Below are 25,729 nucleotides of genomic sequence, written 5' to 3'. Positions count from 1 at the left end.
GTTTCCCCAAATATTTAAACTGTTCCTTTAACGCTTCGCTGGATGGAGGGCTGCTGTTACTGACATATAACGTGAGCAACATGATACCGATGTGCATCATGACGAGGGGTCAGGAACCAAAACCTGGTTCCAAATTAGATCTGAATCCTGTGATGCACATTCACGGTGACATCAGTAGACGCGATCCATTCTTTGTGAATTTACCCGTCAGTTGACTTCAGAAATCAGCAACTGCAGCTAATGATCATTTTAACTTTGTATTAATCGGATTATATTCTCAGTTATTCATATGGTCTATAAACTCTCAAAAGAAAAGTGAAAAATCCAAATTTTGCTGAGCATTGTTTTCATGTTTTTTCGGGGGGGTTCAACCAACCGCCCAAAAGTCGAAAATATTCCACTTAGAAATAATATAAAACAGAAAAACACTGGAGCGGCTACAAGTACAAAATGTTTCTTCTTCTCTGGAAGAATTAACGCTGGAAATTGCAGATCAGTTAAAAAAAGGTTACCAAATTGTGATCTGCTGATCAGAAGAGGTGTAGGACAGTAAAACATGAGTGTCATGAATCAGTAAACAGGAAGTGACGACCAGAAACCGTCAGTGACACAAACAAACCTCCAGAGCACGAGTCTGAAACCATCGGACACTCTTCATCTCCTCAGTCACATCATTCATGTACGAAACACCTCCACGTCACTGGGCGACCAGTTTATGAACCAGTGTCAACTGTCTGTCCCGCCCTTCGTCTCCTCCTCAGCGCCGCCTCGACGCCACGCTGCAGTGTTCCCGCTTTTATTTTGAAAGTACCAAAACAAACAAACAAACAAACAACAGGAAGTTCCCCTCACTATGTCTGGTTTAATGTTTTTCCACTCGCAGGTTTCTATCTCCTAATTATGAGTCACGTTTCCTCCAACTGGTGACGGCGGGAAGCGATCCATCCGTCCCTTCGTCCCGCCCCTTCATTCTGTCCCGTCTCGCCGTCCGGTCGGACGCTCACGTGTTGAGTCATCGTAGTTCTGATCCAGTTTGTTTTGTCGTCTCCCAGGCAACAGACAAAAAGAAAAGAGAGCCGTCTGTCTGACCCTGACCTCTGACCCCAGTGTGTCTCTCCTCCCTCAGCAGGGGGAGCAGTGTGTGTTCAGGTCAGGGCTTTGTCTGTCCCCGCTTCAGGACTCGTCCCCCGTTTGGACCGCTGTCCCTTCCGATCGTCTCTCTCTCTCACGCTTGTTCATTCGCTCTCTTGCTCGCTCGTTCAGCCCGGACCCAGAACTCCGATCAGCGTCTCCTGGAGGACAGAGCAGACATTACTGTAGACGTGATGGACAACAGGGACACCAGGACACTGTCCACCACCTCCTGAGGGGACATCTGTCTCTGTAGATCCACCTGCAGGACTCTGTGTCTGCTGTACAGAGTACCTGAGCAGGTAGAGGACAGAGTACCTGAGCAGGTAGAGGACAGAGTACCTGAGCAGGTAGAGGACAGAGTACCTGAGCAGGTACTGTGGTGTCAGGTGGTGTTTCACACAACTGAATGCTTTTATTCACATGGTGTATCAGATGAAGGACTCTTGGTGTCATCATTTTTAAAATTAGCCCAACTCTTTCTGGCTAATCCAAAAATTACGTATGTTACAAATCCTTTTCCCACATCCATCTAGGTAGAGAGAGACTAAAGACATGAAGTCAAAGACGACACATTTCCTCAGTATTTTAATCAAGATTCTTTATTTCAATCTTTTACAGCTTCAAAATAACACAAACTAAAAAGGGTCTGAAGCCAAAGTTTGGCCCCTGCATGGTCAGTGCTCAGCAGCGCCCCCTTCTTCTTGTATCCAGCTCAGAGTCTTTCAGTTCTTGTTTGGAGGATTTCTTCTTGGGCCGTCTTCATGTTCTGCTCTTTGAGCTCTATCCACAGATGTTTAATGATGTTTAGGTCGGGGGACTGTGAGGGGCGTGGCCTAACCTTCTGCTGGCTCCTCTTGAAGTCGTCCATCCACCCCCGTCTGTAACAGGTGGACAGGTGTCCCTTTGTGTCCACAGGACTTGTTTCCAAAAAGCATCAGGCGTGTCTCGATGTTCCTTCACAAACGTGTGAGTCTGAATTTAGTGGTGAGGACACAGGACAGGTTTTCTTCTGATGACTCTTCCATGAAGGTCATACCTGTCCAGGTGTGTCTGCACAGTAGAACAGTGCACCACCACTCTTCCTCTCTAACAATCCTACGAACAGTTCTCAGAAAGTTTTCAGCTTGACCTCCACAGTTCCTGTTAACCGCCATTTCTTAAAGGGATAGTGCACCCAAAAATGTAAATTCAGCCATTATCTGCTCACCCATATGGCGAGGGAGGCTCAGGTGAAGTTTTAGAGTCCTCACATCACTTGCAGAGATCCAAGGGGAGAGGAGGTAGCAACACAACTCCACCTAATGGAGGCTGACGGCGCCCCAGATTCAAACGTCCAAAAACACATCATTGAAACCACAAAATATCTCCATACTGCTCGTCCGTAGTGATCCAAGTGTCCTGAAGCCCCGACATAAAAAGTTGTTTGGAAAAACCTCATTTGAACTCTGTTTTTAGCCTCATTGTAGCCTGTAGCTCTGACTGCCTCTCTGGGCACTGCGCTCACGTGTGTGCGCTTGCATGAGACCATGAGACATGGGCACCGCCTTCATGTGTGTTCACGTGCTTTCGCTGGTCGCTTTGCCTCCCTCAGCATATGGGTGAGTAGATAATGGCTGAATTTTCATTTTTGGGTGCACTATCCCTTTAAGGTCAAAAGCTGTCTCACAGCTCAAATGTCTCGGAGTGTCCAAACGTTTGGACGGGGCTCCTTTAATTTATTCACTGTAAAACTGCACGAAACAAAAATAAAACACTGATCTTAAAATGTTAAAAGCATGTTTCATCTTTAACTTCATGTCTTTTGATTAAATTGAATTAAAGGCCTCTGCACACTGACTGTTTCTTTCAATTCATTTTTTAATCTGTCCTCCCAAAAATGGTGGTGCTCTAGTGAGTTTGTGTCAGCAGGTGTAAAATAAACAAGCGTGTGTTCATGGTGATGAAGGAACGTGTGTGTCTCACTGTGTGTTTTTGACAACAGTGGAGGAAGATCAGTAGCCTGTTGATACAAACATTTATTTATTGTCGACTTCAGGACTTATTATTTTTCTCTATTTTAAAAACTTCATGCTGTCGTTCCACTTTACAGAAACAAGAAAGACACACGGTGCTGCTGGTGTTCAAATATAAACTTCAAGTAACCTTTATTCAAACATGTTTCCAGAACGTTTAAGAAAAAGTCTCTTTAATAATCTTTAGAGTCTGAAAATCAGAATCTCTTCAAGGTGCAAATATGAACAGGCACTCCTCGACAGAACCTTCTCTGGTTTTATCCCTCGTCCTCCTGAAGCTTCATCTCTGGTGATAACGTTTAATTAGAGCCTTTACTGACGCTTGTCCTGTCTATTCCTGCCTGTCCTGAAATCCCTTCTTCTCCTGTCTCTCATGACTTTCTCTCTGTTTCAAGAGACACGTGTGGAGGTGGAGAGTCAGAACAAACTGCTGTCAGATAACGAGCCCTAATCCTCACATCACACACACATTCTGCCGTTAGTGTCTTTGAGTGTCGGCACTTCAGTGACCTCACCTTCCTCCGGTCTTGAAGATGAGGTCGGCGTTGGGAGCGCCTTTCGGGTGCTGGTAGCGAGGCCGGCGCTCCCGGTTGGTGTTGGCTGGAGCCGGGCGCTGAGCGAGGGACTGCATCATCTCTGTAACACACACACACAAAACACACACATTAGATGTGTGAATAGATGTCAGAGGTGACGGGCACTGAAACCTCCAACACAGAACATTATGGTGTGTTCAGGTGCATCAAAAGGTGTAAGAGGTAATGTGGTGTGTTCAGCAATGCCAATGAGGTATCATGGTACGTTCAGATAAACTGTGGTGTGTTCAGGTGCATCATGTCAGTGCTATGGTGCATTCAGAAAAATAAAAAAATCAGTATGGTGCATTCAGGAACATTTAAAATGCATAATGATGTGTTCAGGGACATAACATGTGTATTAGGTCATACTATGATGCATTCAGGAACATTTAAAAGACGTTATGATGCATTCAACAACAGTGTTAATTCTGTCAAGTAAAACTATGATGAAAAATATTCTGACAACATTTTCTGCACGACAAAAAACAGACCAGGACTGAGGACAAATGTAAAACCAAGAACCGTGACCACGTTAAAAACATTTTCATCAACAAATTAAAATAAAACAAAGTCAAATTAACTGATTATTTAAATTCAAATCCGATTTAACGATCACCTCCATCTGCAGAGACATCACTGCAGCTCCTGGTCAGTGAGAATTAACCGAGCCTAACGGTTTCTCACACAGAGTTACAATCTATGTGGCGTTAACTGAGGACAGGGCTGTTTTGTGCAGGTCAGTGAACGCAGCACAGGTGGGTTTCTCCTTCTTTCCTTCAGCAGCAGTCTAAGTCGTGGGGTGGGAATCCCCAGAGGCACCACGATACGATATGATCACAGTACAATGTTGATACGATTTTAAACAACCAAGTCATTATTTCGACAAAGTTAAGACCTTTTTTTCATCGCACTGGTGGAACTGGTCTTCCACAGAATCCCAACCAAACCCAGTATAAAGTTTTGAGCTTCAGTGACGGCAGTGAAGCGACAACGAGGAAATAAAGCTGCTTTTTTCTTATCAGCATCAACAGTGGGGTCAGGAGTTTAAAGAGCCTTAAAAGAAGTGAAACAACGCAGAACGACACTCCCTGATGTCGTGATAAAGGTCAGTTTATATTGTCTTTGAGGTGATTATCCTGTTGGTCAACTTTCTGTTGAAGGAATAGTTCACCCAAAAACGTCCTATCTATCCCTCACGTCCCCAGGGCTGATGGAAATCTGTAACTATCACTGGACAAACATCTTCAACCTGTGAAGGAATCTGCTGTGCAACAAACTGCTTCATGGGTAACAAATGTTTATCAATTGTTTAGTGAAAATAGTTGTGATGCTCAGAAAATGCTGCAGGGGAATTTTCAGAAAGTTGTTTTGGACATTTTCTAAACTTTACTTCCTGACTTTTGTTCAGTGTCTGTTTGCACTGGTATGGTTTCATTTTCATAACCTTCTCAGGGACGCAACTACTGTGTACAGTTAATAATTGTTTTTGAGTGAACTCTCCCTTTAACGCTTCCCATTCAGCGTCGCCCATTACAGTGAACAGTGACAGTTAAAGTGTGTAACCATAGTTACCTTGGTAGTCCTCCTGCTCCTGCCTCTCGTTGATGTCCAGGGTGAGTTTCTTCATCCTCATGCGCTCCTCCTGCTCCGCCTGCTGCTGGTTGAAGTGGTTGGCTGCCAGATGGGAGGACAGCGGCACGTTCAGGATCTTATACTGTCGGACAGACAGACAGACACACACACACACACACACACACACAAAGGTTCATGGATCAGCTGAGAACATTATCTGCAGATTAATCAGTCATTACAATCTGATGCGACCCTCACAGTCTGTCTCACTCCGCTCTGTTCCTGTGTTTCCTGTTTCTCTACTGACTGAAAGACAAAGACGTATTTCCGAAAAAATAATGTTGATTTCTTTCCTGAAGAACTACGATGGCACATCAGGGCCAGTGAAGGAGGTGGAAATGAAAATACTGAGCCAGAGGAGGGGGAAATAAACCTCTGATACTTTCTGAGATTTATGAAGTCACAAATTTACCAGCTTCCTGCCAGAAAGTCGACTGACACAGTGTAAAGAGTGACCAACGCAGGGAGGAGGTCACAGTGGATGAATGAGTGAAGTACAGGACTTTCACCCAGGAGGCCAGTGTGTGTGTCCTGTGTGACTTCACACTGACTCATTATTTCCAGATTTTAGGACGTATGAAGCTGAATTCACACTTCAGCAGAACAGCTGAACAAACCCGTTCGTGTAAAGCTTGTATTTCAACGTTGCCAGGGCGCCTGAGAATGACGTCCACTCAGTAACATCCTGGACTTTTATTTTGGAACTATTTTAACCATGACACGTTTTGATCGGACGTTCAACACCTCAATATTTGGTGGGATTTTCAGTTTACTGCCAGCGTCTCTGGTGTGATTCGTTTTTCTCGTAAATTTGTGACTTTAATTCCAGAAATTATTCTATTTTTTTCTTACACATTTGTGACTTTAGTCTCAGAGAGAATGCACATTTTCTCATATTAACTTGTGACAGAATTTCTGAGAATACACGTGTAAATTTGTGACACTGATATCAGAGAACATGGAAGACTTTTTTCAGTATACATTCGCGACTTTATTTTAGAGAATATTTGAGAATTTTACTCGTAAATTTACGACTTTAATCTAAAAAATTATAATGTTTTTATTTGGTGTATTACCTACAATGACCCTAATTTGATGTCATAGCAGATAAAATAATGAGTCAACCGTGTTTTTAAGCACCGCTGAAATCTCAGAGTCAGACGAGACGATCAGTAATGTGCGAGGTATCAATCTTCTCATCCGTCTTTCCACCAGAGTGACCAGAGTGTATCTCACACACACATGCACACACAAACACACACACACACAAACACACACAGGATGCTTTCATTCACCACTGACGCAGTGTGTGTTTACAGAAGTCATTTCCATCCACACACTCCTCACCTACAAAGATTTTCTGTGTCCTCGACAAACTTTCATATTTTCAGATGTAGTTTTTTTCTGCTGGTGTGTGTGTGTGTGTGTGTGTGTGTGTGTGTGTCTGGCTGCTGTCCTCTAAAACACACTGAACGCTCCATTAAACCTCAGAGTCCTAGACACACCCTGCTGCAGCACGAGAACCAGTCACTGGCCTCAAACCACACATTCCACCGCTCTCTCTCTCTCTCTCTCTCTCTCTCTCACACACACACACACACACAAACGCATGCACACACACCAGAGTCAATATTATTGCTGGGCTCAGTCAGACTGAGGAGAGTGTGTGTGTGTGTGTGTGTGTGTGTGCGGACAGTGAAAGTGTGTCAGTGCTCTCAGATGTTGAGTCGTCGACACACGGTTCATCAAACACTTAATAACTTTAGTTTCTTTTGCAGATTCAGATTATTAAAACATACAAAACTGTTTCAGGTTAAAAGCAGAACTACAGACTAACGACATCTCGTCCTCTTTGAGGACAGCAGAATGTGTTAGGAGGGACGGAGATCTTCCTCGGGACGCCATCGGGACAAACGGACACAGTAAACTCACTACGGACACGTCAGAGGACGCAGACTGTTGTTTACTGATAATGTTACACTGTGGACAACAAATCTGTGATGACATCAGCAGCAGGAGAAGAGCTGGTTAACGTTAGCAGCTAGTTGATGTTAGCTGTTAGCAGCTAGTTGATGTTAGCTGTTAGCTGGTGGCTGCAACTAACAGCTGAGGGAGGTTAGATTGAGTTACATTATGATGCGTTCATTCTCTATTCAGTAAAAATGAGTTCTGGGCAAAGGTAAATTAAAACATTCTCATGATGTGTTCACTGTCATCTTGTATAATGGACTTTTGAACTGTAACTGTTGTTCTGTATGTGTTAGTGTTTGGGCGCTCCTCACCTGCTGCTTGTTGCCTTTGCGTGTCAGCATGACGAACTGCATGGTGTCGGAGATGTCCGACTCCGCCTCCCCGATGCACGGCTCTCTGGAGCCGCCTTTCTTCAGCTGACTCTTGAGCTGCAGAGGAATGGCCACGTCCAGCTGGTGCACCTTCACCGTCTCACCGCTGCGCTGCTGCAGAGGAAAAAACACCCGTCAGAGTCGACCTGGGTGCTTCTATTTGCTTTTCTTTCATGGTTTTGTTTATTAGGGCGTCAGGGTATACAGGGTACACATGAATCAATCGTTCAGAGTCCGAGTTTGTAATAACTGTCGAGGTTCACAGACAAAACACTTGTTATTTTCCTGGTCACTCGTTGTTTTTAAAGATTATTTTTTTGGGCTTTTTGCCTTTAATATACAGGACAGTGTGAAATGGGGAGACAGAGAGGGTAGGGGGACGACATGCAGCAAAGGGTTGCAAACCGGAGTCGAACTCGCGACCGCTGCAGCGAGGCATCGCCTCTATACGTGGGGCGCCTGCACTATCCACTAAGCTACCGACACCCCCTGGTCACTGTCAGCTATACATTGCAGAAATCAGCCTAGCGGCTAGCGGAGACGTCCTCTCCTCATAGTTACACAATTTATATTTATTGATAGTTTCTCTGATTCACCGTTGGTTTAAGTCACTGTGTCTCCTGACAGAACAGTACAGCTGAATTTCAACCTGCTTTAACCTTTTTTTAGACTGAAACAGAGCAGCTGATGTTACTTTAATGAGAAGTTAGCGGAGTGAGATGCTCGTCTAAGCAAGTGCACCCTGTTTTATCTCATAACAGCATTGTTTACATATGGCACGTTCTTCGTCTGTTGACCTGTGTTTGCTCCGACATCAATAATAATTTCACTCAGCTGATTTATTCCCAAGTAATTAACGTTATTCTTATCGTCTTTCTCTCGGCTGCTCGTTGTCAGCCTGCTGCTGTTTGATGGTGACACAGACCTTCAAAATAAAAGTGTATCCTAAAGATGACAATATGGATCGATGTTTCCACTTTCAACACTTTCACTGTTTTCACCATCAATGACACTGGATCATTGAATCGATATATCGATGCAGATCGTTGGGTTGTTACACTCCTGTGCTCTGCTGCTCTGTATCCTCAGACAGAGTTCAGAGCTCTGACGTTAACAGAGTGTGGTGCTCTGAATAACTGAACGGTGCATTTCAACAGCCCTCAAATTAACAAACGGTCCAGTTTCTGCCACAGTGCTTGAAAATTAGCTATGAGCGTGTTATCAACATAATTTTAACTTTAACTGTGACCCTCTGTCGTCATTATTGTCCAGCCCTTTATTAAGAAATGCTTAGATGTGGCTTCAGCAGTGAGTTTACAGGACGTCGTACCTGCAGGTTCTCCAGCATCATCTTATCCAGAGCCTGAATGAAGTCCTCGTCCTCAGCACACGCCACGTGCTTCAGTCCTCCGCCGCGGATGGTGACCTCCTACACACACACACACACACACACACACACACACACACACACACACACAGCACATGTACAGGTTGTTACATTAAAACTGAAACCAGGGTTTGTTCTTAAACATTTCTGATCAGCAGCTCTTCTTATTGATCTCACATTGTTCTCCTCGTCGGTCTCGTTTTCTTTGTTGGAGTCAGTCAGGTAGTCGGTGTTCTCCTCCTCCTCTTCCTCTCTCTCCTCTTCTTCGTTCTCTGACCCTTCCTGTGGAAAAACAGTAACAGCTCATTAACTGACTGGATTCAGCCCATAAGAGTGACCAATACATGACTGATGATGCAGGATATGATAAAACCAACTTGTTTCATTCAAGCTTCTGACGGAAGCCAGTATAAGTTCTCCACCTGTGATATGAGGAAGACTTCTGTCTGATTAATGAAGCATGAATACAGATCACGCTGCACGAAACAAACACCAGCAGGTAAAAATCTTCACGTGCGGCAACATTTGTGCTGAAAAGGTTAAAAAAAAGTTTTTAAAAAAAACCCAGAGCTTGGTTCAGATCCTGGACTGAGGTGTTGGGAGCAGAGTCAACTTTGTCAACCAAAGCTAACTTCAGGTAACTGTTTACTTGCAGGTGCGTCACCCTCAGCAACACACAAGTGGCGACACCAGGTCTGAGTCCTCCCCCCTCTCGGCACCTCAACATCCGAGGGGTGCAAACATACAAACACCTGGGCGTGCACTTGGACAGGTCGGTGAAGCTCAGACCGCTGACACTTTTCTCTGCATCACTCTAAAACAGTTTGATCTCGTCGTGAATCTTTGGTCTGAACTGGGATTTTAACAAAGACTCAAAAACCAGCTGAGCAACAACCAGGATGAAGTTTTGGCCAATGAGGTCATCATCATAACAAAAGGACTCACATCCTCTTCCTGTTCATTCATTTCACTCTCGTTGCCCGACTGCTCCTCGGTCTCAGCGCCGCCCTCCTCGTCATCATCCCCGTCGTCGTCTTCCTCGTCGAGCACTTCCCCTTCGCTCATGGCACTGGACCGACCGTCCTTCTCCATGGCCAGACCTTCGCCAACACACACAGTACGACAGAAATGAATCTCTAACACACAGAATATTAAAGTGACACAGAAACAGGTGGCGATGACAGATGACATCATAAATACCTCAGAGCCGACCCGACCTGCAGAGCAGCTTCACTCAAACAAAAGCTTCAGTTATAAATAGAGAAAATATTCAGGAGGGAATCATTGTTTCATTAGTGTTTCATTAGTGTGTCCCACCTGGATGATGACAAGTGACCAATTAAAGAGCCCATTAGTGTAATTGTGATGACAAGTGAAGAAGAAGTGAAGTGAGGTGGGCGGAGCTGCAGATCAGGTCCTGTGTGACGGAGGAATGTCTGATCCTGGATAAAGTATGAAAGCTTCAACAATGACTCCACTGTGAGCTCAAGGGGCCTCCGTCAGCCTCATCAATCACTCTCACATACAGTCTAAGTGCATTTAGTTATGTAATGACATGAAATACAGGCAAACAGGAGCGGATACAAAGTATATATATAAAAATACAGAGGCAGCAGATCGCTCTGTGTTCCTACTGGTCAACGTGACGGCGGTGACGGGAGAAGTCGTGAAGGACAAAAGAAAATCAAACATGCTAGACTTTCTGTTGGGACGTCATGAGGCATAAGTCGCACTAACATGTTAACGTCTGTTTTGAAAGTCCGGTTTAAGTCGGACTAACATGTTTACGTGTCTTTTAAAAGTCGGGTTTAAGTCGCACTAACATGTTTACGTGTGTTTTAAAAGTCCGGTTTAAGTCGCACTAACATGTTTACGTGTATTTTAAAAGTCCGGTTTAAGTCGCACTAACATGTTTACGTGTATTTTAAAAGTCCGGTTTACGTGTATTTTAAAAGTCCGGTTTTAGTCAGACTAACATGTTTACGTGTCTTTTAAAAGTCCAGTTTAAGTCAGACTAACATGTTTACGTGTGTTTTAAAAGTCCAGTTTAAGTCAGACTAACATGTTTACGTGTGTTTTAAAAGTCCAGTTTAAGTCAGACTAACATGTTTACGTGTATTTTAAAAGTCTGAAAAAATAAATCCATTTCCTCTGTCGTCATGAAAACAGACTGAGTGAGTTATAATGAACCTTAATGAAACCTTAGTAGGTTAAAGTATAAAGTTCTACATTTTCCCGCCTCTGTCAAAGCTCACATTTCGAGTGCTTTAATTTTGGTGACAGCTGCACTTCATACTTTCATCATCTCTGGAGAAACATCTGGAGACATGACAGAAGCTGGTGTTTGTACTGCTAAATGACCAGGGCTGCGACTAACAGTTATTTTCACAATCAATTCACCTGACTGTTATTTTCTTAATTCATCATTGCATCAATAAAATGTCACAGAACAATGAAACATTTTCCAGAGCCCAAGATGGCGTCTGCAAATTGCTTGTTTTGTGGGACCGACAGTCCAACAGAGTTCACAGAGATAAATGATTATCAGTGAGCAGCTGAAGTTAACATTCCTGTCAAACGATGCATGTTATTTTTGGTGATGAGGACAAAACTATTTGGGTGAGCCGCCTTAATTTAACTCGGCATTCATTTTATTTCCTTATTTAATTATCATTCCTGAAGCCTCTGCACTGACTGAGCCCTTCGATGAGTGCATGTGTCAGGTATGTGTGTGTGTTTCTATGAACTGGAACCTGTCTGACAGATGAAGCACAGCGAGGAGTGACGCGGCAGGAATGCTGCTCAGCCGGGATGACAGAGAGCGGCTCGACCAGCGACACCGGCTGCTACTTTAACACTCTCACATGCCGGATACGGACATACGTCTCGATTACAAACACCTTCAGACATGCTCCTACCTAGTTTGACGAGCACCTCCCTCTCCAGGTCAGCGACCTGTTTGGTGGCCTCCTCCAGGGAGCAGCTGAGCCTCATCTTGGGCCGCAGCAGCTCCAGGGTGTCGCTGATCATGTAGTCGATGTCGATGGGGAACGGGTGGTCTTTGGTCCAAACATCGATGCTCTTCTTCCACCAGATGTAACGCTGCAGACACACACAACATCGTCTCATTTATTTACCCTTATTTCACCAGAGAGCTGCTTGTAATTCATCCTCCAGGTTGTATATGTTGCAAATTCATCTACCTGCCTGAGGCCAGTTTCTACTTACCCCCTTATGAATTGTTTCATTTATTAGAAGCTATCACATAATGACAAAGACTAAAGTTAACGTCATATTTAATCTGTCACCTGATTCTCACGTGCACTTCAGCTCAGAAACTTTGTCTTATCGCCACCCTTTACTCACAAACGATCTGTACCGAACGTATGAAGCTCTCTACAGAGATGAGAAGGAAGTGAGATGGCTCACTCCTAAACTACTTCCACCATCTGCTCCACAAAAAAGCGATGTGTTTAATTGATTCACTGGCCCTGGGGAATCGGTCAATCCTTATTTTTGAGCCCTGGAGAATGAACGAGGAAGTGATTTTTTTGGACGCAGAGACAGCAACAGACTATCACTATCCTTTAAAAAAGATCTGGATGAAATCATGTGAGAGGACACAGAGGAATAAAGACAGGGACTGGAGGTGCGCACCTGGAAGTAGATGAGGAAACAGTCCAGCTTCCTCTTGCTGGAGCCTCGGTCAAAGTACTGGCCGCAGGTGTCGAGCAGCGTGCACACCAGGCGGATGCGGAACAGGTGCTCCGGAGGGTCCAGCACGCTGGGGCTGCCGTCCTGATTGATCCCGAAGGAGATGAAGGAGAAGAGGGTGCGGAAGATGACGGCCGACTCCACCATGCGGTAGTTGTAGAGCTCGCCCAGGAACTTGGCGCTGCTGATCCGCCGCTGGTTGAACTTGGGCTGGTTGACCTGAGGATGGACAGCGAAGGAGGTCGTATTCAGATACTATGTTGAAGTAAAAGTAGCCAGACAACATTTAAAATACTCCTGCATTCAAATCTGAATCAGAAATACGAAGGCTCTGTCGCTTTTATTTTTACTTTAAATGTCTCTGTTTCAGATGTAAAAACATCGGCAGAGCTGGTTGAACCGGCGCTGGTTCTGGGATCAGTTGCGGGGCAGATTTGAGACAAATGTTTTGAACATGTTGTCAGGACCTGAGCTGTGGATTCAAACACGTGAAACAGTCTTAAGTGTTGTGTAAAACAACATGACTTCAAACTGAGGATGAAGCCAGACGACATTCTCACATGTCCTGCAACACGTAACAGTGTTCTTCACACTGATCACTGTAACAACACGGACTTTCTCATCACTTAACCCGTCAAAACTGTCAATGAAGATTAACACCTGGCTTTGTCTGTCTGTCATCGTGTGTTACATCACCATTCTATCAGCAGTGGAGAAATAAACCTGTCACATCTGTTTATCTTTAGTCAGTAAATAACACAACTATTACCTCCATCCCCAGCCGGATGTCCTCCAGCACTCCGTCCACCACGTGGATGCCCACGTCCTCCTGGTAGGCCACCAGGCCGGCCAGCAGGTTGGCCACACAGTGGATGCTGTTGTACTTGACGTTCCAGATGTTGACCATGCAGCAGATGAGGTAGCTCTTCACCTCGGGGTCCTGCCAGGGCAGCTTACGCATCTGCCTCAGCACCTTCTCCGTGGTGACCTTGGACAGGTCCTTGTAGAGCAGCTTGCGGATGTACTCCTGCAGCGGGGGCCTCTTCTTCTTCACTGTCTTCTCCATGGGCGGCGGGTTGCAGTAGTAGTAGGCGTTCTCCACCATCGTCACGTAGCGGGCGTCCAAATGCTGCGCCTGCTTTTTACGCATCATTTGCTCCTGGAACGCAGATGAGAAAACATCAGGCTAAAGTCTCAGAATGACCGATACTGTGGACAATATAACGATTAATAACAGATTTTCAGGAAGCTGCAGAAACTGTTGGACACAAGCACCCCAATTCCAATGTAGGAAAGGTGTAAAGAGACGCCTTCAGACGCTGTTCCACCATTTGGCAAACACTTGAGTTTGTTTTATTTGAGCTGGTGACAGACCTGAAAACTAACTGAAACCTTTAAAAACTGGACGAACAAAACATAGCGAATATTTTGTGAAAACAGTGAACTGACCAGCAGGACGCTGGTCCGCAGGTGAGAGTCGGGGGATCTGAAGAGGAAGCGGCCGCAGGTCTCCAGCAGCGTGCACGCCATCTCGATATGGTGATGGGTGAAATCAGACAGCAGCATCTGTTGGGACACAAACACATTTAATATAACTATCTTCCTCACATTGATCAGCTCAGAGATAACGGACAGAATTATTTCACCCACCTTGAGACACTGAAGCGTGTCGGTTTTTGAGAACATCTTGAACTTGGCCAGTTCCCCAATAAATCTGACCGTTTTGTTTTTGGTCTCGATGTTGATCTGGTCCTTCTTCCGAATCTACAGCACACAAACATTCACACAACTAAATTATTAAAATGAAATCAACTTCATAACTCAGAATATTATCATAGAAAAACTTCCAGCTTGAGTTTTTGTTGAAACTCTGTATGTGATTCAACAAGACGTACATGAAACCTGAAGTCTCCCTTCAGCATGGAGCAGAGATCTTCAGCCACGTCTGACATGCAGGGATGAAGTGTCGCCACCAGGCGAGAGTAGAAGGGCAGAAGATCCAACCTGCAGGAGGAGGAAGAGTCAGTGCTCATCTTCAGACTATAAACTATGACGTTAGCACCCCCTGGTGGTCTTTAAAGGTAGACTATGAGGCCAGCAACAGTCTGTTGTTTTCTTATTGTCAATAAAACTCAACCCAGTGAATGTGTCTCCTAAAAGGTGTCATGTGTGTTTACAGTCTGATATCATCAGTGAGACACTGTGTGACTGGCCGACATGTTCCTTCATCACCATGAACACACACTGTAGTTTATTTCACACACCGTCCTTCTGACACAAACTCACCGGAGCACCACAAAATAAAATAAAACAGAAGTGGCGTGGGGCTTTTTTCTGATCTGAGCTGAAGTTTTTTCCAACTCTAAAAATACATTTTCTACATTTATTTGGCAACTGTTTTTAGATGTATAATTTATAGTTATAGTAAAAAGTAAGTTATTAAAGCAGCTGTTTGGTCCTGAGCAGGATGTGTACGATACATTTATTATAACAATACACTGAACGAGGCAAAAGCGTTCATCAGAGCTGAGCAGAACTCTGCAGCGTCATGTCGTAACTCTCTGTACAAACACCTTTCACACACTCATTGATCCGCAGTTTATTACAGCAGCTTTATAAATGACTGGAGCTGTTAAAAGTTTAATCAAAGTTATAATCTCCACACACGATCCATCAGATGTACGGTATAAGGTGTGTGCAGCTTTACCTCTGCCTGGGGACAGTGAAGAGCGCTCGGACCAGCTTCCTCCTGTTAGACTTGGTGTTCATGTTCATGCAGAAGTCCATGGCGGCCTGTGGGAGTCGACACAGAGCTCAGACATCTTTACATAATAAATTCTTAACCTGTCAGCAACCTGTCGACACTCATCTGTTACTTCAAGAGTATCATTTGGTTTATATAAAGTCATCTAAACACGAAGTAGGCATTTACTCGTCCCAACAACATGGACATTGTGTTAAATATCAGACATCTTGTTTGTGTCTCCTCACCTTGTCTATGAGGTCTCTGTTGACACAGTTGGGCAGCTGCTGGATGAAGGCGTCCACGATCAGCTTCAGATGGGACCCTGTGTTCGCCTCTTCATCCTCTTGTTCTATGAGAATAAAGGGTCATAAAGTCAGGGCTGTTCTGATGACTCAGGAAAGATTCAGTCATTTCTCCGTTCTCGGCTGAGGTAGACTTCACAGCGCTGCGACACATAAATTCATTTTTACAGATTCTGTTTGAATTCAGGTTCAATGATTTGGAAAAAACATCTAACTGCAATTACTGTACTATGTTTCATTGTTACCACGTTAAATTCACCGTCACAGTGTTTACCTTGCTCATCCAGCAGCTTCTTGGCCAGTTCTTCGTTCTCTGCCTCGTCTGGTCCCTCCAGTTCCAGAGGTTCGTCTGTGATGTCCAGAGCCTCCAGCTCCAGCTCCAGCTCCTCTGTGGTGCTGGCCAAGTCCTTCCCCTCTCTGCCGTCTGAACCAAACAGCAACAGTCAGAACAAACCTCTGAGTGAAACTCTTTCCTCATCTGTCTGTGTCCTTTCTATCACATATACCTTTGCCATCCTCCTTGTCTTTGCCCTGGCCACTCTTCTCGTTGTCTTTGAAGAGGATGGCGGGGACAAACGCCTTCAGGTCCACCAAGTTCTCATAGAAGTTTCGAGCGTCTTCGTCCTCCCAGATCCCTCCTTCCAGGTCGTACTCTCCGGGCTTACCAGGAGTGAAGATGTCAATGCCGGGGCCGTGCTCTGAGAGAGCAGAAACAAGACGACGTTACATACATAAAAACAAATGTCATACTTTAAAGACCACTTTCAATGTATCTATGATTCTCATAAAGAGAGGAGACGCACCCTCCTGCACTGTCTTGTCCTGAGGAAGCTCTGGCATGTTCTCATCCAGCAGATCGGCCAGAGACTGAGTGTTGGCCAGCAGCTTCTGGTAGGAAGTGGCAAACTCTTCATACTGCTTGTGTCTGTCCTCACTCAGCTCCCCTTTGGAATGTAGGATACGCCTGGAGAGGAAGAAGAGAAGATGTCAGGAGGTCTCATCGCGGTGAAGAACAAAAAGTGACCATGGAGCTGAAAGCGTTAACGTCACCTGTTCTGCCTCTCTGTGTTCTGCAGCTCACGGTGGTCCTTCTTCAGGTGTTTGGTGAGAGAGGTGAAGTACTCCCTCAGAAGGTTCTGGAAGGGCTGCTGTTTCTCCGTGCTGATGATCTCGCTCGGAGGGAAGCTCAGGCCGAACTTCTCAGCTGCCAGTTTCACCTTTCGGGGCAGCAGACCGGCAATGTCGTCCCCACAGTGCTTACAGAAGCTGATCACCACCGACACGTGTGTGTGCGTCTCCCTGTCTGTCCCGATAATGTTCTTCAGCTGCTCATAAATGAGCGAGAGCCCCTCTTTGTCCGTGAACAGGCCGACGATGGTGAGCTCGGCTATGAAGCGCAGGTCTGTACGCAGCTTGCTCACGTTGGGCGCCTTGTCCTCCTTCCTTGCTTCAAAGTGCTTCTTCCACGCCTGGAGGAGTAACGGAGCGAACTCGGCGTAGCGCTGGTGGAAGAGGGAGCACAGGTGGACGGCGCCGCCCACGTCAGAGATCTTCAGCTTGGCCTCCACCACGGAGCTCACGGCCTCGCCGATGTACTTGCTGAGGTTCAGCGAGGCGAAGTCATTGGAGAGCGAGTCTCGCTGCTGTTCGGTGAGCGTGCGCAGCTTCTTCACGAAGGCGGTGTTCTTTTTAAGGCTGGAGTCCAGTCGGCTGAAGAAGGCCTCCTCGGGTCGACCCTCCTGGGCGTTCTGGTTCTTACTGCGGAGGTCCTTCCTGCACTGATGGCGCTCCCAGGCCTCCTGGTGCAGCTGATGCCCCTCCTCCTTTTCCCTGCAGACGTGAGAGGAAATGGAGAAAGATACATGATGAAGACCACGGTAAAAGAGACAATAACTACTCTGGGTTTGGCTTTCTGAATGGTTGCAGGAAACGTAATGCAACAGTAAATACATCACTTCCTTTTCAGGCCTTTTCTGACAAGGCGTACATCCTGATATCAACATGCTGTTCAATAATGAACGGTAATTTTCAGGTACAGAAAATATTTTGGGCTGTAGGATTTCCACGCAGCACAAAACAGAAGGGAAGAATTTATCAATAAAAACAGGATCAGTTGGACAGAGATAAATACCGTGACATTTGGATGTCTTCTTTTCTTATGACATTTTTCACTATTGAACTATGAGACAACTTTGTGAGACGATAACAGGCGTCACCAGCGTGAGTCCAAGCAAACAATCTCCATGGAAACTTTTCTTACTGTGAAATCTCTTTCATTGCAATAAATGTTTTTTTCTAAACTAAGGAAATCTTTTAAGGGATTCTGTGCAACTGTGCAGGTCCCCTAGCTAAGGAGAAATTAAGCCTTAAGTGTCATACTTCAGGAGAAAACTTTGCTTGTTTTGTGCAACTGGTCCCAGATCTTTCCCTGCCATTGTAAACGTCATTGTTGCATCTGCTCTTCCCTCAGAGACTTTGTTCTGCTCTGCCCGTGTTTGTCTCCAACTTTAGCAGCAGCTGGTTTGACCACAGAGATGCCAGTGACTGCGGGTTTGACCGCAGTCTTTTTCACGGTCAGCCAAGCCAGATCAAATCCTCCTGAGCAGCGTCTGATGTTTCTGTGTCACGCTAACCGTCACTCAAGTCTCCGTGGTCAAAGCAGCTGCAGCTAAAATTGGAGCGCTCCTGTATTCTGACCTGTAAACGCACTGAAACGACCTCGGATACTCAAATGACTACGTTTTCAAGACAAGGCGTTAACACAGTGTGAAAAGGCTTCAAATATGGAAACAAGATTATATTGTTATATTATTATTTATTTAAACAAAAATATGGTGCATTGTTGTGTTGCACCTAAATCCACAGCGTCATCAATATTATCAGCTAACTTGACTTACTTGAGGAGAGCTGCCTCCTCCTCACGTTGTCTCTTGGACTCCTCCTCCTGTAGCTTCCTCTCCTGCTCCTCCTGCTGTCTCTTCTCCTCCTCCTCTTTCTTCTTCTGCTCCTCCTCCGCTTTCTGTTTCTCCTCCTCTTTCTTTCTCCGCTCCTTTTCCTCCTTCTTCTTCTTCTCCTCCTCCAGACGCTTCCTCTTCTCCTCCTTGCCGCCGTCTTTTTTCCCGCTCATCTTGGCCTCGTCCTTTGCTTTGTCCCGGGCGGATGCTGGTCGTCTGTCACCGTCTCTGTCCTTCTCTTTGTCTTTGTTGCTGAAGCTGCAAACGTCTTTCTCGTCCATGTTTACTGAGCGCTTGCGTTCAGCAGGCATACTGAGGGGAGACGATGAGAACAAAAGTTATTTATGAGTCCAGATTCTTTAAAGACTCTTCGAATCATCTGTATGAATAAATATTTCATCTGTTGAACAACAGAAAACATAATTAACCCTCTTCCTAATTATCCTAATTCAGATAAAGATGGTGGACAGAGATGCCTCATGTTAGTCCCCTTGTTTAACAACATCAACACAATTTTTAAACTTTAATATCAGTTTTATTGGTGAACACCGATGTTTCTTTCAATACTGTTTTCTTTCCAAATTTACTCACAAATATTACTGATGTTACAATATTTTATAAGACATCTGTTAAAATCAAGCACAGCTACGTTAATGAAACTAATTCAGAGATGGTTTAAAAATCTTTTTAGTGCAGCAGATGAATTTTTAAAATTTTTTAAATCTTTTTTAATCTGAAAATATCTTCACAGTGAAATGATGTTAAACGACTTCCTGTATATTTTCAGATCAGCGGGTATTTGTTTTTCAGAGAGAAAAAGGAAGGATGTGACTAAAAATGTGAGAGGCAAACGAGAGGCACAAACCTGGAACGATTTGTGTGTGTGACATGAAGTAAAATTTTATAGTCTAATATTCTCACTTTGTATTTATATATAATTTTCTATGTGTATTTTTCTTTGTGTTTTTCCTTGTCCAGCACTTTGTGATCTCCAGTTTTGAAGTTCTAATATAAATAACTGTTATTATTATTTAGTTTAAATTTCTTGATGACTCCCTGGAGTGGGAGAATGTAACTAAGTACATTAACATATGATATACTTCTCCTTCTCCTCCATCTCAAAGGTAAATCTCGTACTTTTTACCACACTACATTTGTCTGACAGCTGTAGTTTCTTCCTGTCCACTGAAAACCATGTACCTCCCTGATGAGATACATGTAAAACACATACGCATATACATACGTATGTGGTCCTGTGCAGAGGCGGGTTTTAAGTAGAGATGTACCGCTACCACTTTTTCCTTCCTGATACCGATTCCGATCCCTGAACCTTAGGCATCTGCTGATACCGAATACCAATCCGTTACCAGCGCGTAAAATAAAAATGGATAAGATATGAACTGTTGTATGTCTCAACTCCTAAAACTCTATGTAAAATATTAAGAAATAAATACATAATAGTAGAATGAATGCCATAAAACTTTATTATTATTATTATTATTATTATTATTATTATTATTATTATCCAGTGTTGACACAGATCAAGACACAGGTTAAAGTGCAGCCACACAATTTGGTAAAAAAGACATTTTAAAGGCTACAGCAGAATGCTTTTTAAACTCTGCTCCGTTTCGTTTGCCTGTAGCGTGTGTATGCGTAATGATGTGAGGCATTACGTGGTATCAGATTGGTCATAGGCTGTACTCGCCGATACCCGATACCTCATTTTAGGCAGTATCGGAGGCATTTCCGATACTGGTATCGATACAACTCTAGTTTTAAGTAGGAATATGGTTGATAGAGTGAGTTAGATCAGTCTACATCTTACCAACAGGTGAGTGCAGGTATAAAGTAAAAAGACAGCATTAGATTCAGTGACAGGTGTAAAGATTGGGAACTTTCACACAGAAGAGCTGGACTCATTTTGACGACAAAAAAATATAAGGATGGAAAAATGAAATTAGATAACATCTCTGTGGCAATAAGGACGTCGCAAGTTCAACTTTAAGACTTTTTTTTTACTCTTAAGGCCTCATATTTATATATTTAAATTACAGTGAAGACATCTTAAGACTTTTAAAGGACCTGCAGACACATGATGATCTCACAGAATATGATGCATTGCTGAGGATGAAGCTGCCCAACAGTAGATATGTACAGCAGAAAATGACACATGTACAGCAGCAGGAATATTCATCAATCACATCACACAGAACAGAAAAACATTTAACTGCAACATACCGACTTTAACTTTAACTACTTTAGGTGCATGTTGTTGACACCAGCTTTTATTCAGTAAAGTTTTGACTGCAGGACTTTTACTTGTAGAGGAGTATTTCCACAGTGCGGTGACAGTAGTTTTACTGCAGAGTAGGATCTGAATACTTCTTCCACCGCTGCGGATAATACAGTGTACACATGCAGTATGTACATTTAAATATTTAAGACAGAGACTCGTTAAAAGTAGCATTCAAACAAGTCACCCACAGTGTGATCCTCCAGCCGCTCATACACACCCACACAGCAGCGCCGCTGCAGACAGCCTCCGTTAGCCACCTAGCCTAGCTGTGTTAGCTTGGTTAGCACGTTAGCTCTCTTTTAAATCAATACAACGGACGACAAATCAGTTTATTGTTGGCTGTTAAGAAGACAGTCCGCTTCGTGGCCATATTGAAACGCTGTCACGTTTTCAATGTGAACATAAATTAATAACGGAATCAGAGTTAGCATTAGCACAGCTAGCGCCGTTAGCCACCTGACTGCACGCACAGAAACGGATGTAAACAAACGTTTTGACAGCGTTAAACTGACAGTTAGTGTGTGTTAACTCCTCACAGCGACATCTTCAAATCATGTTCACCATAAATACACATTTAGCTGCTCTAACTTCCGTGTAAATATCACTGAAACATGAAAGTGTTTACCTGCTAGTTGTAGCATAACAAACATCGGTCATTACCGTCGGTTTCTGTGTGAACGGCGGAAGGACCCCTCATGTTGGCGCCACTGATTCTGCCTGACTGAAAATACATTCATTCATTCATTTCTGGGTGTGAGAAGAAGCCACCATTTTTCGACGTAGAAACTTTTTTCTTACGCCAAAAGCACTCATACCTTTGGTTTAGAAACATTTTCAATACAGAACCTTTACTTGTAGGACAATTATTTTATGTAATAATGATGTTTTTACATAAGGAAAGATGTGAATTCTTCTCTGCCACTGACAACATGCACCAGTAGCAGCAGCAGTTGTTCTTTGGGCTTTTATAACAAAATCGTGGGATGTAACTTTAACTGAACGGCTGTTACAAACCAAACTGAAGCTGAAATGTAATTAAATTAGAATTTAAAGGGTTTAAACTAAAGTGGAGCTCCAGAGAAACAGAACAGTCTCAGTGAGGTCGTGTTACAGCAGCTCTCAGACTCTCCTCCTCAGGACACGACAAATATTTTAAACACTCTCTTTTTCCAAATCCTTCATTCATCTGAAAGTTGCTGCCACACTGAGTGTGTGTGTGTGTGTGTGTGAGTGAGAACAAGGGTTGCTGTTGTAGCTTTATTGACACAGTGTTAATGAAACACACACTGACACACACACACACACACACACACACACACACACAGGGCGGCACTGAGAGCTGCACAGAGGAGCTGTTCAGTTAAACTCTGTTCGGTTGGTGTGTTTATAATAAATGAAACCATGTTCTCATTCTGTTTGACTTCTGTACCTACGGCAGGTTTATTGGCTCGTTACTGTTACACTTTAACTCGAGGCGAGCCTGAACATCACGTCTGCAGGGCTGAGGAGTTAGGCCCAATCCCAATACCCCCCCTTGTCCACTACCCCTTGGCCCTCAAAATGATGCAACGAGGGGTAGGGGTAGAAATCTTTCCCTAGGAATTGGGACACCACTCACTACGTCACCGCATCGGTTACGTTCACGCATACGTAACTATTTTAAACAGGAAGCTGCGAGTCATCTACATTTCCACCCAGCATCTACAATGGAGTCTCCGATTGAGTTCTACCGATCGCGTTTGCCGCATTCATCATGCTTCGTTTGATGAACGACAGACAACAGGGGACTTCTGCTAGCTAGCTAACCAGCTAACATTACGAGGCAGCATAGTTATACTAGCTGGCGTGTTATCATAATGTGAAAAGTCCGACAATTTTGCAGAACAGGACAGATGACAGACGCCAGATAGTGCAAGCTAGCTAGCTAGCTAGCTAGCTAACAAGCAACCTGAGGACGGTAACGTTAGCTAGCTGGCAAGTTCTGTCAACTCCAATCTAGACATCGTGAATAGCGATAAAAAAATGTTATACCGTTCTATACACAAATACACAGTTATTCAAAAACATTTTTACAAAAGTTCCGTGTTTATTTGCGAAATTATACGTACATGTATGAACTTTTTTTCCCGTCTCTTGCTCGGTGGTAGCCATGGCAACGATTACCCCTTGCTGGCAAGTCAGCATCTGAAATCCCTCGCTCCGAAGGGCTAGTTTTACGCCCCCTACCCCTACACGCAAAAAGGAATTGGGACACCACTACCCCTCGCGGGAACGAGCAAATGTAGGCGTAGGGCTAAGGGGGGTATTGGGACGGGCCCCAACTCAGTACTGTCAAAGAAATCAGAGCTGATGATTTAACAGCTGAGGAAGACTATGATGGATCTCACACAGTATTTAACGCAGGCTCGTTTGAGGCGAATCACATTTGAACACACAGAGTGTAACACAGTGTCCACAGACTCTGAGGGTGTCCTCGCCCATGTGTCCTTGTCTTTAACCCAAACAGTGTTCCCTTGTGAGTCACTCCACGTTCCCAAATTCTGTCCTGATCTCTGGCTGTGTGACGTTTCTATTGGTCACTGACTTTAACCAACCAGCCTGCTCACCTGGCTCTGAATCACCTCCACTGTCTCTAACAAAACCCACATATCTATACAGAGACTCTGGTCTGTTGAGCCTGAGACACAGGGCCGTGTCCCCTCCTCTTAACCTTGGGCGCTATGGCAACACAGCCAGCTAGGCACCTTATCTGGTCAGCTGTGCTCCCTCTGCCACGACTGGGAGACAAAGATGGAGTGTGTTCATAACAAAGGTCAAGCAGCCTGACCTCCTGCTGACCTGACTGTTGCCTTAATTATAACTGTCGCCCACTTCCTTCACTGAGCGAGGCTGAAGGCTGGAACACAAGATTCCTTCACAGATACGATTACTCACTTTAAACTTAGTTACTTGTACTTGAGTGTTTCCGTTCTCTGTTTTCTATACTTTCGCTCCACCATACATCTCAGAGAGAAAAACTGTACTTTTTCCTCCTCTACATTTACATGATGCGACTGTTACTCGTTATTTGCAGATGATGTGTGACAGGAAAACACAAGATTTTGAATTGCAATGAACTGTTTAAGGTTTTAAACAGTACTTCCATAAATGTTCCAACATTTTAAAACGGACAAAGAGGAATCCAAAAACTGAAAACTTTGCCTTCTTCGTCACCTTCTTCTTTGTCTTCTTCTTCATTGTCTTTGTCTTCTTCATCGTCTTCTTCTTCGTCTTCTTTTTCATCTTCTTCTTCGTCGTCGTCTTCCTCGTCTTCTTTTTCATCTTTTTCTTCGTCGTCGTCTTCTTCTTCATCGTCTTTGTCTTCTTCGTCGTTTTCGTCTTCTACTTCATCGTCTTCATCTTCTTCTTCGTCTTCTTTTTCATCTTTTTCTTCTTCTACATTGTCTTCTTCTTCTTCTTCTTCTTCTTCGTCTTCTTCATCTCCTTCGTTGTCTTCTTCGTTGTCGTCTTCTTCATCGTCTTTGTCTTCGTCTTCTTCGTCTTCTACTTCGCCTTCTTCTTCATCTTTTTCTTCTTCGTTGTCTTCTTCTTCATCGTCTTCTTCGTCTTCTTTTTCATCTTCTTCTTCGTCGTCGTCTTCTTCTTCATCGTCTTTGTCTTCTTCGTCTTCGTCTTCTACTTCATCTTTTTCTTCTTCTTTGTTGTCTTCTTCTTCTTCGTCCTCTTCTTCATCGTCTTCTTTTTCATCTTCTTCTTCGTCATCGTCTTCTTCGTCTTCTTCTTCATCGTCTTTGTCTTCTTCGTCATCTTTGTCTTCTTTTTCATCTTTTTCTTCTTCTTCGTTGTCGTCTTCTTCGTCTTCTTCTTCGTCTTCTTTTTCTTCTTCGTTGTCTTCGTCGTCGTCTTCTTCATCGTCTTTGTCTTCTTCGTCTTCTACTTCGTCTTCATCTTCTTCGTCGTCTTCTTTTTCATCTTCTTCTTCGTCTTCTTCTTCATCTTCTTCGTCGTCGTCTTCTTCATCTTCTTCTTCGTCGTCGTCTTCTTTTTCATCTTCTTCTTCTTCTTCGTTGTCTTCTTCGTCCTCTTCGTTGTTGTCTTCTTCTTCTTCGTCTTCTATCTCATTAATCATCAGACGACCCCTCAGATTTATCTGCTGACTCTCTGGAGGCGGCCCAACCACCAGAATAAATGTTGGCATCGTACATTTCTGCAGACCACAGATACATTTGTATGTTATTATGTAGTGACACACACTGAAACTTTCCTTTTCAACAACGCTGTGGTTAATATGATGTTAAGGCACAAAAACCACCTGTCTATGGTGAGGAAAAGGTCATGTTTTGACTTGTCTTGAAATACCTGATTTCAGGGACTCTGCTGCTGCTGGAAAAACAGTGACAGGATCAAACAACTACAACTAGTTTTATAGTTTGTTGGTCTTAACAGTGTCTGCAGCTCTGACGTGTCACACCATCCTCCATGTGCAAATGTAATATGCTGTAAAACTTCAATTAAAAGCCTCGTCCCACATTAACGACCCAGTCCCTTTTACCAGCTCAGTGTAGCTACACATTTAGACAAATAAAGGCCTGTCTCAATTAGAGGCCTGGTCTGGTAACCAAGCAGCTC

General features: G+C 44.0%; 2 protein-coding genes across 3 annotated transcripts; both read right to left on the bottom strand.

Moving 5' to 3' along the window:
• Positions 1 to 842: 842 nt before the first annotated feature.
• Positions 843 to 21,791, bottom strand: upf2 (UPF2 regulator of nonsense mediated mRNA decay). Of its 2 annotated transcripts, none has more exons than XM_033614889.2 (21): positions 21,726 to 21,791; positions 18,745 to 19,113; positions 16,898 to 17,677; positions 16,651 to 16,811; positions 16,354 to 16,545; positions 16,122 to 16,271; positions 15,791 to 15,894; positions 15,507 to 15,592; positions 14,695 to 14,803; positions 14,450 to 14,563; positions 14,249 to 14,365; positions 13,569 to 13,958; positions 12,743 to 13,018; positions 12,004 to 12,187; positions 10,031 to 10,185; positions 9,263 to 9,367; positions 9,029 to 9,127; positions 7,639 to 7,812; positions 5,297 to 5,438; positions 3,662 to 3,782; positions 843 to 1,292 (listed from the first exon to the last, which is right to left on the bottom strand). In XM_033614889.2, exons 1-21 carry the CDS (start codon positions 21,755 to 21,757, stop codon positions 1,283 to 1,285), a joined length of 3,870 nt encoding a protein of 1,289 aa, XP_033470780.2. In that variant the 5' UTR covers positions 21,758 to 21,791; the 3' UTR covers positions 843 to 1,282. The 2 variants fall into 2 exon arrangements, with proteins under 2 accessions (XP_033470780.2, XP_033470781.2); XM_033614890.2 differs by having other exon boundaries at positions 843 to 1,289.
• A 2,368-nt stretch (positions 21,792 to 24,159) lies between these two features.
• LOC144461800 (uncharacterized) lies at positions 24,160 to 25,386 on the bottom strand. The gene has a single exon (XM_078165400.1). The coding sequence runs from the start codon at positions 25,296 to 25,298 to the stop codon at positions 24,261 to 24,263; it is 1,038 nt and encodes a 345-aa protein (XP_078021526.1). The 5' UTR covers positions 25,299 to 25,386; the 3' UTR covers positions 24,160 to 24,260.
• Positions 25,387 to 25,729: the final 343 nt, after the last annotated feature.

Source organism: Epinephelus lanceolatus, chromosome 23 (assembly GCF_041903045.1).
Source record: "Epinephelus lanceolatus isolate andai-2023 chromosome 23, ASM4190304v1, whole genome shotgun sequence".
Taxonomy (NCBI): domain Eukaryota; kingdom Metazoa; phylum Chordata; class Actinopteri; order Perciformes; family Serranidae; genus Epinephelus; species Epinephelus lanceolatus.
The sequence above is the reverse complement of the archived record's forward strand: the minus strand, read 5'-3'. Positions and strand labels throughout refer to the sequence as shown.

Bases quoted from the DNA above. Each gene is read 5' to 3' on its own strand.
- upf2 (XM_033614889.2), bottom strand. From the start codon at position 21,757: ATGACCGATGTTTGTTATGCTACAACTAGCAG. The intron at 14,564-14,694 runs GTACGTCTTGTT...TGTGTGCTGTAG, and splicing joins AGGGAGACTTCAGGTTTCAT to ATTCGGAAGAAGGACCAGAT. The intron at 9,128-9,262 runs GTGAGATCAATA...GTGTGTGTGTAG, and splicing joins AGACCGACGAGGAGAACAAT to GAGGTCACCATCCGCGGCGG.
- LOC144461800 (XM_078165400.1), bottom strand. From the start codon at position 25,298: ATGCCAACATTTATTCTGGTGGTTGGGCCGCCTCCAGAGAGTCAGCAG.